This window comes from Pipistrellus hanaki (assembly GCF_964339955.1).
Source record: "Pipistrellus hanaki genome assembly, chromosome: 3".
Taxonomy (NCBI): domain Eukaryota; kingdom Metazoa; phylum Chordata; class Mammalia; order Chiroptera; family Vespertilionidae; genus Pipistrellus; species Pipistrellus hanaki.
The window spans coordinates 102,528,483-102,545,669 of NC_140505.1; the positions used below are offsets into that span (position 1 = coordinate 102,528,483).

General features: G+C 37.5%; 1 protein-coding gene across 5 annotated transcripts in view; it reads right to left on the reverse strand.

Annotated features, from left to right (window-relative positions):
• Nucleotides 1-17,187, reverse strand: part of CDK8 (cyclin dependent kinase 8) — a 126,833-nt gene that overhangs the window by 64,061 nt on the left and 45,585 nt on the right. For all 5 annotated transcript variants that reach the window (XM_084878786.1, XM_084878785.1, XM_084878784.1 and 2 more), the window contains exon 2: nt 12,032-12,107. In XM_084878786.1, coding sequence (XP_084734912.1) covers nt 12,032-12,107 — 76 coding nt within the window. The remainder of the gene's footprint in view (nt 1-12,031; nt 12,108-17,187) is intronic.

Consider the following 17,187-nt stretch of genomic DNA (forward strand, 5'->3'; position numbering starts at 1 on the left):
TGTAATCTGAACTAGGACAGGCCATTCATATGGAAAAGTGACTGCAAACAACTTCAGTAGGCATGCAAACTGAGTGTGGCGGGGTTGCAGGGAATCACTAGAATGAGCAGTGTAGACCATGTTAATGGAGACTCAGATATGATGACTGCCTGTGACGGGGAGGTCTCAGCAAAGGAACAATTACCTCTTCCAGCACTTCTATCTGGGAGAAAGCTGCCCCCAGTTATTGCCCTGATGCCAGACAATTCAGTTATTCCCTGCATATCCCTGGATCCTTTCAGGCTGCTGCCCTAGCACTGGAGCTCTGAGAGTGAGTCCCAGTAAGTCTGTGCAGTGGCCCTTTAATGGAAATGCCTATGACTCTAGCCACCCTCGGTGTCACTCAGCCACAATCCCCTCTGGATTTTACAGCCTGAAGTTATGAGTACTTCTCTTCCTGGCACTGGAACCCTGAGCTGAGGCTTCTAATGTGGCTTGGGACTCCTTGCTCTTCAGGGGTACCTCCACAGCCAACATACCACCCCCCCAATTAAACACTACAGGGTGGTGTCGAAGCAGCCCGTTATGTGCCTCTGCCACTCTTACTAGTCTCAATGTGGCTTTTTCTTTAATTCTCTAGTTGTAGGACTTCCGTTCCATCAGATTTCAAACAGTTCTGAAGGACGGCTGTTCTGTAGTTTAGTTGTAATTTTGAGGTGGTTGTGAGAGGAAGTGAGTACTGTGTTTACCTACACCAGCATGTTGACCCTCCTCCCTAGTTCGTTTTTAACTTTGTTTTATTTAAATACTAGAGGCCTGGTGAATGAAATTAGTGCATGCAGGGGGCTGGAGGGCTGTCCCTCAGCCCAGCCTGCACCTTCTCCAATCTGGGACCCCTCAAGGGATGTCCAGCTGCCCAATAGGATCAGGCCTAAATGGGCAGTCGGACTTTCCTCTCACAATCCAGGACTGCTGGCTCCCAACTGCTCGCCTGCCTGCCTTCCTGGTTTCCCCCTAAACATGCCCCTGCCAGCATGATTGATGCCTAACTGCTCCCCTGCCAGCCTGACTGCCCCTAAATGCCTTCCCCTAAAGGCCTGGTCACCCCTAACTGCCCTCCTCTGCAGGCCTGTTTCCCCCAAAACTATCCTTCCCTGAAGGCCTAACCCCCCCACCCCCCCCTCCAACTAATCTCCCCTACAAGCCTGGGTCGCCTTCCCTGCAGGCCTGGTTACCCCCAACTTCCCTCCTCTGCCGGCCTGGTCACCCTAACTGCCCTCCCCTGCAGGCTTGATCACTCCCAACTGCCCACCCCTGCTGGCCATCTTGTGCCCACATGGGGGCAGGATCTTTGACCACATGGGGGCAGCCATCTTGTGTGTTGGAGTGTCAGCCAATTTGCATATTACTCTTTTATTATATAGGATAGAGACCTGGTACATGGGGGGGGGGGGGGCTGGCTGGTTTGCCCTGAAGGGTATAACAGATCAGGGTGGGGGTTCCCTTGGGCATCGGGCAGCCTAGGCGAGGGTCCTGTGGTGGTTGCAGGCCAGCCACGTCTCTTGACAATCCAAGCGGAGGCCCTGGTATCTGGGATTGATTTATCTTCTATTATTGAAACTTTGTAGTTTCAGGGGCCAGGGCTGGCCAGGGCAGGCAGGAAGCTTGGCTTTCTTCATCGCTGGGGAAAACCCAAGCTTCCTGCACTCTCCAGCTCCTTGGCTGCCACCATTTTTCTTGGGATTTATTTATCTTCTATAATGGAAACTTTGTAGCCTTGAGTGGAGGGCAGGGCCAGCCAAGGTGAGCAGGAAGCTTGGCTTCCTCCTTCACCGGGAGAAATCCAAGCCTCCTGCTTGCTCCAGCTCTGTGGCCGGCTGCCATCTTGGTTGGGTCAATTTGCATACTCGCTCCAGTCTGGCTGGTGGGTGTGGCTTGGCATAGTGGAGTGATGGTTAATATGCATGTTTCTCTTTTATTAGTGTAGATTTTATATTTTTATTTTATTTTATTTTAAAATATATTTTACATCATTTTTTACAGAGAGGAAGGGAGAGGGATAGAAAGTCAGAAACATTGATGAGAGAGAAACAATGACCAGCTGCCTCCTGTACACCCCCCATCAGGAATGTGCCCGCAACCAAGGTGCATGTCCTTGACCAGAATCGAACCCGGGACCTTTCAGTCCACAGGCCAACGCTCTATCCACTGAGCCAAATGGTTTCAGCAGTGTAGACTTTATTGTGGTAAAATTTTATAACAAAAAATTATCATTTTAACAATTTTAAGTGTACAATTCATTAGTAATAAGTTCATTCTCAATGTTATGCAACCATCCCCATTTTCTATTTTAGAAATTTTTCATTATATATAACAGAAACTTGGTATCCATTAAACAAAAAATCCCCATTTCCCTCTACCTCTCAGCCATTGGTAACTTCTATTCTACTTTCTGCTTCCATGAACTTGCCTATTCTATGTACTTTATATAAATAGAATTATACAGTATCTGTCCTTTTTGTGCCTGGTTTATTTCATTTAGCGTAATATCTTTAAAGTTTATCCATGTTGTAGCATGTGTCAGAATTTCATTCCTTTTTATGGCTGAATACATTCCTATGTAACTTTATACCACATTTTGTTTATCTATTCATCTGGTTACGAACATGAGTTGTTTCCATGTTTTTGGCTACTCTGAATAATGTTGCTGTTAACATTGGTATACAGGTCCCTGAGTCCACTACTTTGAATGCTTTTACGTAAATGCCTAGAAGTGAAATGGCTGGATCATATGATAATTCTATGTTTAATTTTTTAAGAAACCATCACACTGGTTTTACAGCAGCTATACCAATTTACATTCCCATTAGCAATGCATGAGGGTTTCAAATTCTCCACATCTTCAGCACACTTACTTTTTTAAACAGCTGAATCCTAATTGGTATGAAATAATGTCTCATTGTGATTTTGATTTGCATTTCCCTAATGGCTAATGATGTTGAGCATCATTTTATGTGCTTATTGGTCATTTGTATATTTTCTTTGGAGAAATGTGTATTCATGTCTTTTGCTCATTTCTGAGTTGGGTTTTTTGTTGTTGTTGAGCTATTATTCTTTATATAATTTAGATATTAATGCCTTAACAGACACACAATTTAGAAATATTTTCTCCCATTCTGCTATGTTTTGACATCACAAAACAATTGAACTTGAAACAAATCTTTAGGTTGCAATTCTTTTAAAAATGAACTAATTAAAACATTAGAAAACACATGCATTAACACCAAATATCACATGAGAATTAAGATATGTAACTTTGTGAAATATAGTACCTATTTTTTTCAGGAATTTAAATTATGTAGTAAAGTTTATTAAAATTTTGTAAACATTTTCATAAAATAATACATAATTTATAGACAGAAGCATCCAAATAGTACACATTTTCATGGGCTTAACCTTTCTCACCTCCTAGAAGAGTATTTTTCTATTTAAAGTCTTTTATCTCCTTATTTTATCCTAAATATTTAATAACCAAAGTGGCCCTAATTTTCCATCAGTTAAAAAAGCACTCCCATTCCATCAGGCAAAAACACAAATAATATCAATAATGTCAAGAAAAATCTTCTAATGAAGCCTGGTATATTTTTTAAAAGTTAACTTACACAGTGCCTTCCAAATGTGTTCCAAATACATGACAGGCATGTAAGAATATCAAGGTCTTAGAACTTACAACTTCACTACCTTTTATGAGAACACTGACACCAAAACAAGAATCAATATAAACAGAATGTTAAGATATCAGGGGCTCTAAAATAAATTCAGAATGAACTGATTATATATTTTGTCACTTATATTATTCTTAAAAGGTGATAATTATTTTATTCAGGAGCAAGATTAAATTCAAGTTACATATTTCTGCTTTTGGAATATAATTTCAAACTTAAGAAACTTTAGAGATTAAGTACAAATCCTCAAACCTAAAGGCCAGTACCTAAAAGGGACCATATCCTAATTAATAAACAAGGCAAAGAATCTGATAGGGAAAGCCCTGAAAGTTCAGGGTCACCCAGAATCATCCAGCTGGTTGAAAGAGCTAAACCTAGTGCTAAATTCATCTCAGTTCTGGGTCAGTGTTTTCTCCATTACCTCACACTTCTTGGCTAGGCAGCTATTTCAAGTCCTTTCTAGAAACTGGCAGAATGGAAATTAACACAAACAAATTCCAAAGCTCTGGCAAAAGTTCTCTCCAATTATTAGAAACCTACGTATATAGCTATTCTTAGATATTGCTTCAATTTCACCTCCAAGATAAGGTTTAGTTCTTGTATTTAGATTTTTTTTTAAAATAGCAACCATTTTATTAAGCTCTTCCAAGCAGCCAAGTTTGGTGCTAAGTATATAACATACATTATTTGAATCATGAATTAACCTATGAAATATGTATTTATATTACAGTTTTACTTTCTATAGTTTCAGATAACCCACCATCAACTATGGTCTAAAAATATTAAGTTGAAAATTCCAGAAATAATTGGGTGCCAATCTAAGTAGCATGATGAAATCTCATGCCATCTAGTCCCGGATATGAATCATCCCCCTTGTCCAGCATATCCACACTGCATACACTACCCACCCATTAGTCACTTAGTAACTGTCTCAGTTATTAGATTCATTTTCATGGTATCACCATGCCTGTGTTCAAGTAACCTTTGTTTTACCAAGGTTACTAAGTAATGAATCCCAAAGCCATTTACCTACCTTTTATTACAGTATATTGTCATAATTGTTCTAGTTTACTATTAGTTATTATTGTTTATCTCTTATTGTGCCTAATTTGTAAATTAAAACTTATCCTGGGTAGCTATGTATAGGAAAAAACAGAACTGACCCTCAAACAACATGGGTTTGAATTGCACAGGCCCACTTATACATAGATTTTTTTCAATAAATGCCATAAGTATATTCTCCTCCCAGAGAGGAAGGAGGGGGGAGACAAAAACATCAGTGACGAGAGAGAATCATTTGCCTTCTGCATGCCTCACACTGAGGATCAAGCCCACAACTCAGGCATACACCCTGGCTGGGAATCGAACCATGACTTCCTGGTTCTTAGGTTGATACTCAACCACTGAATCACGTCGGCTGGGCCCTTATGATTTTGTTAATACATTTTGTTTTCTTTATTTTAAGAATACATTATATAATACATATATTAAAATATGTATTAATCTAGTATTTATGTTATTCTTAAGGCTTCTGGTAAACAGTAGGCTTAGTTAAGTTTCTGGAAAGTCAAAAGTTATGCTTGGGCCCTGGCCAGTGGCTTATTTGGCTAGTGTTGTTCCTATATGCCAGGGTTGTGGGTTTAATTCCTAGTCAGGGCGCATATAAGAATCCACTAATGAATGCATAAGTAAGTGGAACAATGAATCAACGATTCTCTCTTTCCTTTTCTCAATCAATTAAATAAACAAACAAACAAACAAATAAATAAATAAATAAATAAATAAATAAGGCTCAGATTTTCAACTGTGCAGGACAGAGGGTGGGCAGCTTCAGTGCCCTAAACCCCATGTTGTTTAAGGGTCAATGAAAAGTATGTAGGGCTCAGTACTACCTGCTTGTTTTAGATGCCCAGCAGGAGAACATATCCCCTGTGGATAAGGGGGGATTACAGTACTTTTATTTTACAAATGAGGAAATAGCGGATTAAATAATTTGCTCAAGATCATATTCCTAGATAATGGTTAGAATCAAGATTTAAATGCTTTAAAAATTAATTAACTTTTAAAATACAAAGCCAATACTCCATGGCCAATACCAACCAATACCTCCCGAAACCTAATACCCTGGGGGCCTAGTTCCTTTTACAATCTACACAAAAAAGGTTTAAATATATACTAGGTTATGAAATGAATAGTGGCAGGCACTGTGTCTTGCTGGACATTGCCCTACTAGCTTCTAACACACTGTTTGGCACCTGGTAGGCACATATTAAGTAATGGTACATATATAAATATATGAATAAATGAATTACTATGTTCGAAAAGTGCCTAGGCTCCTCATCATAACCCTATGAGATATTATTGTAAGTCCTATCTTACAAATGACAAAACTAAAACAGGGAAATTAAGTTGCTTTGATAGTTAACAGGTAAAGCTAGAATAAGACCTCGGGTAATCTAACTAGGGTCTTCACCACTACCTACAATATTGTAAAATTGATGCTCTGACATTGTCAGAGCATTCCACATATCTGATAAATACAACTTCAGCATTTCTTCACCCCACACAGAGCCCCGATATAGAAATGCCTATTTCTTAACATTTTGTACATTTTTTTTTTCCCTTAGAAGATTTTGTGTCAAAACTATTTAAATAAAAAGATTTAAATAACTTTATACAATGGTTTCCATTATAGAAACCATCTAAGTTTTTCTGATTCTACTGGGAATAAAATCTTATCATTTCCTTAATACTAAGATCACTGCTAAAAATATAAATGTTTTATTACATCGTTTATATAACTTAATTCATTCCAATTGTGCCGTAAAATAGAAAATAGGTTAAGAAAACCTGTAATAATCTCAAAATAACTTTTAATTTAAAAAATTTTAAAGCAAAACAAAAATAATAAATTCTAAATTTATGCCATAAGTATGGCTGAATTAAAATTACTATGAAAGAATATAGAGAACTATTCCAAAATTTATTTTAATATTTTGAAAAGCTGTGGATCCTTTTGTTCAATAGAATTCTTGCAAATTAATTTTAGAAACTGAGGTGCTCAGGTTAAAGTGTATGTGGGCTTTAAAAATAAAGTCTTTACCTCTGCTCCCCTAAGCTTCCCTCTCCCAATTACAAGGCATCCTCTGGGAATAAGGAGGTTCCACTAAAGCAGTTTGAAAACCAGTATGCTAAGAATTCCAGCTCATAGGAAATTTTGGAAACACAAAACAAACCATTTACAATACAGTGAGGATGAAGATATGCAATGCTCTTAACTTTGGTAGAAATTCTCAGAGTTCTTTCCTTTCTCCCTTCTTTTAGAATTACTTAATGAGCAAAGTCTACGTGTCAAGCCTAGTACACACTAATAAAGAAATGTCTTATAGTAAGTGTAGTGGGGGTAGGACCAACAAGTAGAAAATAAGTAAACAAATAAAAAGAAACTCCTTATAACTTGTAATAAGTGCTATGAAGAAAGGAAATTGGGTAAAGATTATCCTATATAATAAAAGCATAGTATGCAAATTGTCCCCTAAACCAGAGTTCTTGCAGGAATTCGACCAGGGGGTGGGCAGGCCAGGGGCAGGGAGAAAGGCCCTGGCAGCGGTGGGGGTAGGCAGCCGGGGAAAAGAAGGGAGTACCCAGCCTTTAGCCACCAAGGACCCTACCAGTGCTCAAATTTCATGCATTGTGCCTCAAGTAAAAGAATAATGAAGGTAAGTGGTGGGAAAACAGGCTTCTCAGGGGAAGATTTCATATATGGAAGGGAGAAAGGTCTGATAAAATTTGGCAGAGAAGATGGGATTTTCTTTCCCTTTTTTTTATTATGGAAATTAGAGGCCTGGTACATGACATTTGTGCACTGGGGGGTGAGGGGGAGGGATGTGTCCCTCAGCCCAGCCTGCACCTTCTCCAATCTGGGACATCCCTCTCATAATCCGGGACTGCTGGCTCCCAACTGCTCACCTGCCTGCCTTCCTGACGGCCCTAACCACTTCTGCCTGCCCGCCTGATCACCCCCTAACCACTAGCCTACCAGTCTGATCAACACCTAACTGCTATCCTGCCGGCCCAATTGCTCCCAACTGCCCTCCCCTGCCAGTCATCTTATGGCAGCCATCTTGTTACCACATAGGGGCAGCCATCTTGTGGAAGGGCATGATGGTCAATTTGTATATTACCTCTTTATTACATAGGCTTTTTACAGAAGTATATAATATAGAAGAATAAGGCAAATCCCTATATACATGGAGTCTTGGTTCTCAAACTCACTTCATTCCAGAAGGATGTTGGGGAAATGATTTGTTTGAAAACCAAATCATATAGAAACTGTCAGAAAATAGAGGATGAAAAAATGGTCCCTAACTTTTTTCATGAGGACTCTATAATCCAGATACCAAAAGCAAAGACAAAGACAGTACAGCAAAGCATGTCAAACTCAAAGGCTAACACAGGCCAAATAAATAAGGTTTAAGTTTATGTGGGCTGCAAAAGACCAAAATCTTCAACTTTCATAGAAATGTAGGTTTATTTCGATAGAGACATGCTGGATACAAAGGGCTGAAAAAAATGAGTACTTGATAACATAAAATAATAAAAATTAATATTTTTAAAATAAAAATTAGCCCTAACCAGTTTGGCTCAATGGCTAGAGTGTTGGCCTGCAGACTCAAGGGCCTCAGGTTCAATTTCAGTCAAGGGTATTTACCTTGGTACACGCACAAACCCAGTAGGGAGTATGCAGGAGGCAGCTGATCAATGTTTCTCTCTCATTGACGTTTCTCTCTCTTTTTTTTTTTTTAAATGAAATGTATTTTATATATTTATTTATTATTATTATTTTAATATATTTTATTGATATTTTACAGAGAGGGATAGAGAGTTAGAATAATCAATGAGAGAGAATCATCGATCAGCTGCCTCTTGCACACCCCCTTCTGGGGATGTGCCCGCAACCAAGGTACATGCCTTTGACCGGAATCAAACTCGGGACCTTTCAGTCTGCAGGCTTACGCTCTATCCACTGAGCCAAACCGGTTTTGGCTGTTTCTAACTCTTTATCCCTCTCCCTTCCTCTCTATTAAAAAAAAAACAAAAATCAATAAAATATATTTTTAAAATAAATAAATAAATATTAACATTTTTTCTTGAACATTAACTTACCAGATAATGAATAACAGCACAAATTAATAAGCATAATGCAAATAAACCTATTTTTCTTGTTTTCTGAGAGTGAAATATTTCTTGTTGCACACACCAAAAAGTCAGTCCAAGACTAGTGACGTGGCAAACGGCTGCTAAAATATTCTCTGATAGTATTAATGGAGAGAAATAGTGCGCCTGTGCATAAGGCATGTAAGGAAAATGAAAGCAACACGATTATAGTAATCAGTCATTAGTAAATGTTGTAGTTCGTTACTAATAATTATATATAACAGGATATTCTAAAAGTTAAGTTACAAAATTTTTATTAAAATGTTTCTCACATACTGTTATATTGGCTGGGCCGCAAAAATATTCATTTTGGGCTGCATGCAGCCTGCAGGCCATATGTTTGACATGTTTGCAGTACAGAAAAGATAATTAGACTAAAAACTCATATTACCTAGAACTCCTTAATAACACAAAAAGCATTTGATAAAATTCAATATCATTTATGAAAAAATAGAAGGCAACAACCTAATCCTGGCTAATGACATCTATAAAAAAGCTGTAGTTAGCATTTTATGTAATGGTGAAATACTGAAAATACTTGACCCCATGATTGGGAACAAATCACAGAGATCTGCTCTCACTACTATTCAACATTGCATGCAACGTCCTAGACAGTGCAATAAAAAAATTTAAAAGCATAAAGATGGAAAGAAGTAAAATCATTTTTAGTTATAGATGATATAATTATATAGAAAATCCCAATATATCACCAAAAACCAACCAGTGAATTTAGATATGTAATATATACATATGTAAGTATATAAATATATATATAACATTAAAAAACCAATTGCATTTCTAAGTACAGAAGCAAATAAATGGAAAATAAAAACTTTCAAATAATTCCATGTATAATGTCAGAAAACATGAAGTGCTTAGGAGTGAATTTAACAAAAGATGTACAAAAACTCTATACTAAAAACTATAAAACACTGAGAGAAATGAAAGAAAACATTATAAAACTGAAAGTGCATCTTTCTAAATTCATGGCTTGGAAGTTTCAATATTATTAAGGTGTAAATTCTCTGAATGGATCGAAATCATAACCCCAGTAAGGATTTTTTAGAATTAGAAATTGACTAGCCGATTAAAAATGTTATAAATAATGCAACGTTCAAACAATTCTGAAACAGAACAAAGCTGGTGCTTTTGTAAGGCCATATTTCAAGTCTTGCTATAATGATAGAGCAGATATTTTCAACGTTTTACATCTCCTGACACACATGAACTAATTACTAAAATTCTATGGCACACTAAAATACTATATTATATTTTTTACTGATGTGACAAAAAAATATATAGCTATAATTTTGATTCGTTCACACCTAATGGCTACTGTTGTGTTGACTGTTGTTATTTTTTTAAAATTTGATTATTTAAGGGAAAAGAGATCAGTGCCCCTGACTAAATAAATAGGTATTGCAAGTTTTAAAAATTCTTGTAGCACACGGGTTGAAAATCACTGAGCTAGAATAATCTGGTATTGGCATAAGGATAGACAAAGAGATCAATAGAATGAAATAGAGCCCAGAAATGGTCCTACACTTACAAAGCCGTTTAGTTTTCTACAAAGGCACCAAAAGAATTTAACAGGAAATTGAATAACTTCAAAAAACAATTGTATATTCATATGGAATGAGATGAGAAGAGCCTCAAACCCTACAGTATATCACAAACAAAATTTAATCATTCATTAGAAAATAAAGTTAAATCTATAAAAGCTTTTTGAAGAAAACATAATTATCTTCACAATCAGTGGATCGATAAAGATTTCTTCAGCCAGACACAGAAAACAATAGTCATAAAAGGAAAAAAATTATAAATTAATAAAAATTAAAAATTTCTAAAAAAAAAAAAAATTAAAAATTTCTGTTCACCTTAGGCTGAAGAATCACAATTAGTATATTAAAATTAGCTTTCATATTCCTTTTTGTGCTTAAACTAGATTTACAGTTTTCATTATAAACATAAATATGTCTCCTGCAATCAATGGAGTTTTGCTTGTCTTTAAAACTTTTGGTTGAACTATAATAAACACAGAGAAAAGCACTCACCCACAAGAGCACAGCTCAGTGAGTTTTCACATATTAAGCCCATATAACCAGACTCAGAGTAAGATCAAGAAATAGAACATTACTAGCATGCTGAAAACTACCTTGTCCCCATCCATGCCACTCCATCTCCTCCAAAAGTAATCACTATCATGACTTCTGACGTCACTACCATAGTTCAATGGATTTTAATCCTTTAAACTGACTATAATAATAGGTGTTGAAGAACTGACAGTTAATGTACAGATTTGCCTCAAGATTCAAAATTATGAAAAATGTATCAATTAAATAAAATATGATTTCCAACCCGGCATACCTTTATAGACTCTTATTCCGTTTCTTTACTTTTACCTACTCTAGTTCCTGTCAACATGATACACAATAAATGACTGTTAGTTAAAATTCTTATGGTATAGAATTTGTTAAATGAGTAAAATTATTTTTAAAGCCAGAAAAAAATACATTTGGACCCACAGTTTTACAATATTAAAAACTGAAAATCTCATGGGAGTAATACTCAATTTAATTGTATGACTAGTTAGTAGTGGATTAACATGAAGAATATTTTCCTTTGAAATCAAAATGAGATTCTAGTACCATATGGAAACCTATGCTCCCAAAAGAAAAAGGCATGTATGTTTATATAAAAAGACAGATACTATGAAAATCAAACACGATCTCATTTTAAGGTCACATAAGTAACAACATCATTAAAATAGAAAAGTTATTTTTATATGAACTAACATATGACATTTATTATACTAGATAAAATGATAAGAACTAAACCCTTAACTATTTAGTGATTTTTATTGAAAAAATATATATATTTATATAGATAACAGATTGATTTAATACCAATAAAATAAATTTACATAGAAATATTTGTTAGATTTACATGACACCTCTACATAATGAATATATTCTTCTACATATAGTTGATATGAAAATATTTACTAATTTTCAATTAATGTGTATATATGACAATCACAATTCAGAGACCTACATAATAGACCTTCTAAGACAGTTGGTAATAATGATGATAAAAAGAGCTCCACTTACTGCTATTTCTCTACATGCTGACATAGAGATTCCGGTTCCTTCTATTTGTTTTAAAGCATAGTCTTTATCATCTTTCCTGCAAAAACAAAGTTATTTTAATATGCAGATAAGTAAAAATTTGTATGCATTTCAATAAAAAAATAAAAATTACATAGTTATACATTTAACGCCTCTCATATATATATGGAGTATCATACAAGAGATATGTTTTTAGACAATCTAGTCTAGGGGTGTCGAACTCAATCAGAGAAGGGGCCAAAATCTAAAATCCAGCCTAAATTGTGGGCCGAATGCTTTACTGAACAGTCATAAACTGACAATGTCATAAACTGACAGCGGAGTGCAGTGATGACAGCGCGGTGCGGGCCACATTGCAAGGCCTGGCGGGCTGGATTTGGCCCGCAGGCCTTGTGTTTGACACATGTGATCTAGTCCAATCCCATTATTTGAAGAGGGAAGTTAGATCCAAAGGAACATAAGATTTGTCCACAGAAGACAATGGAGTTTCTGATTTCCAATAGTAGGTTTTTTTCTGCTCTTATTTATGTTCTAGGGCCCAGTGCATAAAATTCGTGCACGGGGCGGGGGGGGGGGGCAGTTATCCCATAGCCCAGCCTGCACCCTCTCCAATCTGGGATCCCTCTCACAATCCAGGACTGATGGCTCCCAACTAACTGCTCGCCTGCCTGCCTTCCTGATTGCCCCTAACCACTTCTGCCTGCCAGACTGATCACCCCCTAACCACTCCCATGCCAGCCTAATTGATGTCTAACTGCTCCCCTGCCAGCCCATTTGTCCCCAACTTCCCTCCTCTGCCAGCCTGGTTACCCCTAACTGCCCTCCCCTGAAGGCTTGATTGCCCCCAACTATCCTCCCTTGCAGGCCTGGCTCCTCCCAGCTGCCCTCCCCTGCAGGCCTGATCACCCACAACTGCCCTCCTTTGCAGGCCTGGTTCCTCCCAACTGCCCTCCCTTGCTGGCCATCTTGTGGTGGCCATCTTGTGTGCATATGGGGGCAGGATCTTTGACCTAATGGGCAGCCATATTATATATTGGCGTGATGGTCAATCTGCATATTACTCTTTTATTAGATAGGATAGAGACCTGGTACACAGGTGGGGGCCAGCTGGTTTGTCGTGAAGGGTGTCCTGGATCAGGGTGGGGGTTCCCTTGGGACATGAGGCAGCCTGTGTGAAGGGTGTGTTAAGGGCCTGTGGTGGTTTTCAGGCTGGCCACACCCCCCAGCAACCCAAGCGGAGGCCCTGGTATCTGGGGTATATTTACTTTCTACAATTGAAACTTTGTAGCCTGGAGTGGAGCCAAGCCCCCTGCTCGCTCTGTGGCCTAGCCATTTCTGTTGGGTGTAATGTATTTTCTATAATTGAAACTTTGTAGCCTGGAGTGGAGGCTTAGGCCTGCTAGAGCAGGCGGAAAGCTTGGCTTCTTCCATTGCCAGAGAAACCCAAGCCTCTGTGGCTGCAGCCATCTTGGTTGGGGTTACTTTGCATACTCACTCTGATTGGCTGTGTGGGCGTGGCTTGTGGAGTGGAGTGATGGTTAATTTGCATATTACTCTTTTATTAGGTAGGATACTTCCTTTCTATGTACAATACACACACATAAAAGAAAACTTGCTTTCTAAAACCCATACCCATTCACATATTAGTAGGTTAAAAAAACAAATGCATCACTAAAGTACAAAATGGTTATAATTTAAAGTATGTTGGTATCCTCAGATCCTCAAATTACCTTCAAAGAGATTCACTCAATATGTGTTTATTAAGCAGTTGCTGTATATTCAGAACTGTAGGTACCAGGGTTACAATGGGATTTCCTCTTTTAAGCTTTCTATATCTACTAGAACAGATAGGTAAATAATTAATCTACCACAATAAAAAATAATAAATACTATGACAGGGCAAGTACAAACCACAGAGCGTATGTGTGTCAGTTAAGAGGGGAAATAGTGTGAAGGCCTATGAGGTGAGAGAAAAGCATTTGAGGAAAAAAGCAGATATACTAAACAACTGGAGATGAGGCTAGGGATATAATTAGGAAGAACATAAAAGTCTTTTTACTTAACAAACAACAGAAAGCACTCCGTTGAAGATTTTTAACCAGAGAATATTAATTATATTTTACTTGGGGGGAAAAATTTTTTAACTGTCTTTTGAATGCTTAGGGGGAGTAAATAAGAACAGGAGGTAGAGAGACCAGTTAAAAGAAATATTATTAAAATTTCTCAGGTGAGAGATAATGGTGGCTATTATAGTACGGTGGTTGCTACAGAAAGTAAACAAGCAGGACCAACGCGAAGTAAAACCAACAGCATTTGGTCAATGAATATTAGAAATAAGGAATATGGAGGAATCAGGTAAGTTCTGCCTCTGGCAACAGGTCACTAACAATATCATGGACTGGAGTAAAAAATATAGCAGGAGAAAAAGATTTGAGGAAACAGGACAATGACTGTTCCATTTTGGGTAGGTTGAGTTAGGGTACCTGTGAGACACCTAAATGAGGATGGCAAGCTAAATAAACACATCTAAAGCTAAAAAAATAAAATTAAATTTAAAAAAGTTTCTGTAATCACCATATACATAGTAATGTAAAACATGAGCGTAGATGAGACCAATGAGACCAACGGAGAAGAAATATAAAAAATAGCAAGAAAAAATTTTTCAAAAAGGGCACAAATAGTACTAAAAGTTGCCAAGAGGTCTAGTAAAAGGTGGACTAAAAAGAGTATGCTGGGGGGAAAATAAAGAGTCTGCTGAATTTAGAAATGATTAAGTCACTATTGGATAGTGGACGAGGCTAAAATAGTTGTAGTGATATAGTAGCAGAGTCCATATAGCAGAAGACTAAGGAATGAATGGGGCATAAGTAAATTGAAACAATAAATGTAGATAATTCTCTGAAGGGGAGAAAATAAAGCAGCAGCTGGAGAACACACAAGGTTAAAGAGTTATTTGTTTTTTTTAAGATGGAAGAAACTTATTAAGTACTGACAGAAAGAAACCAGAGAAAATAAGCTGTTGATAGAGGAGACAGAGAAAAAGATTAAGAGAACAAAGACTGAAACATTGAAGACATATTAGTGTCTAGAAAGAAAAATACTTCTTCCACTGTAATGGGAAGATGATAGAGAAAAGGATAAATATATTATAGATGCAAAGAAGTTGGTTCATAGGCAAAAAAAACAAAAAAAAACAAAAAAAAACTGGAGGAGTTCTCATTGTGACGGCTTTTATACTTTTTGGATGTTAGAAATGAGGTCATATACTAACTAAAAGAAGGGCAGAGATGGTAGAGCTGGAGACCTGAATAGAGTGAAGGTTTCAATGAACAAATGCATAACTCAGTATAAAATCTATTAATTTAATACTTTATTTTAAATAATTATTAAAACCTACATAGTTTTATCTTTGTTTTTAAAATATATTTTACACCCAAACCTTGGTTGAGAAAACAAATACCAATTACAAAAATTTGTTTTATTACAATCAGCTTTTTCATATACTTTCTAGTAAAGCACCACAGGTTCTCATATTAAAAATGCAATAAAAATATCTGTATTTGATGTTCATTAAGTCTGAATGAGTTCTGAAAGACTTAAAGAAGTTAAAGAGGGTGACAAAAATAAAATGAAGGGACTGAGAAGTAGAAATGAGTAGTTACAAACAGTCATAAAGATGTGGAGTACAGCATAAGGAATATACTAGTAGTCAATAATATCATAACTATGTATGGTGCCAGGTGAGTACAGGAAATATCAAGGGGAACACTGTGTAAAGTACATGATTATATAACCACTATGTATTAATAGTACACCTGAAACTAATATAAAATATTGATTGTAAATTGTAATTAAAAAGTAAAATTTAAATTAAAAATATTACTAAAGTAAATGTTATAGTAGTAGGACTTTGTCTTTTTGGTACATGCTAGTACTATTTTTATCTATCTATCTATCTATCTATCTATCTATCTATTAGAGGCCTGGTGCATAAATTCATGCACATTGAAAAGAAATTAATTAGAAGAAATATTTTAATATTGCTATTCGCCCTTTCTCTATAATAGAAGTGTCAACCAAATTCACCATTGACAATGACAGATGGAAACACACGCATGTGATTGGCACCAGCAAGAGCTTTATACACACACAAAACACACACATACACATACACACTAGAGGCCCAGTGCATGAAATTCATGCATGGGGAGGGTCCCCAGCCCAGCCTGCACTCTCTCCAATCTGGGACCCCTCGAGAAATGTCCGACTGCCCTTTTAGGCCGGATCCTGGTAGGATAGGGCTTAAAAGAGCAGTCAGACATCCCTTTCACAATACAGGACTGATGGCTCCCAACTGCTCACCTGCCTGCCTTCCTGATTGCCCCTAACCGCTTCTGCCTGCCAACATGATCACCCCCTAACCATCCCCCTGCCAGCTTAATGCCTAACTGCTCCCCTGCCAGCCTGTTTGCCCCCAACTTCCCTCCTCTGCGGACCTGGTCACCCCTAACTGCCCTCCCCTGCAGATCTGGGTCCTCCCCAACTGCCCTCCCTTGCCAGTCTTGTCCCTCCCAACTTCCCTCCCCTGCAGGCCTGGTCCCCCCCAACTGCTCTCCCCTGCAGATCTGGGTCGTCCCCCCCCCCCCCCATGCTCTCCCTTGCAGGCCTGGTCCCTCCCAATTGCCATCCCCTGCTGGCCATCTTGTGGAGGCCATCTTGTGTTCACATGAGAGCAGCCATCTTTAACCACATGGGGGCAGCCATCTTGTGTGTTGGAGTGATGGTCAATTTGCATATTACTCTTTTATTAGATAGGATAAACTTATTTAATTGGTAAATTGACCATCTTTAACTGTCTTTTGAATGCTTAGGGGGAGTAAATAAGAACAGGTGGCAGAGAGACCAGTTATCTGATTTAGCTAAACTTTTTTCCAGCCAAGTGAAGCACCCCAACTTCTCTTTCAAGTAATTGTCAGCAACACAGCAATAAATACTAACACAAAGTAGGGATTGTACATCACGCAGGGAGAACAAAGGATAAAATATTTAACTGAAGCAGTACTTGACTATATTTTGCACAGTGAGAAAACCTGAAGTCATTGTCAAGGTCCACAATTTCTTCTTTTCAGTTAGGTCAT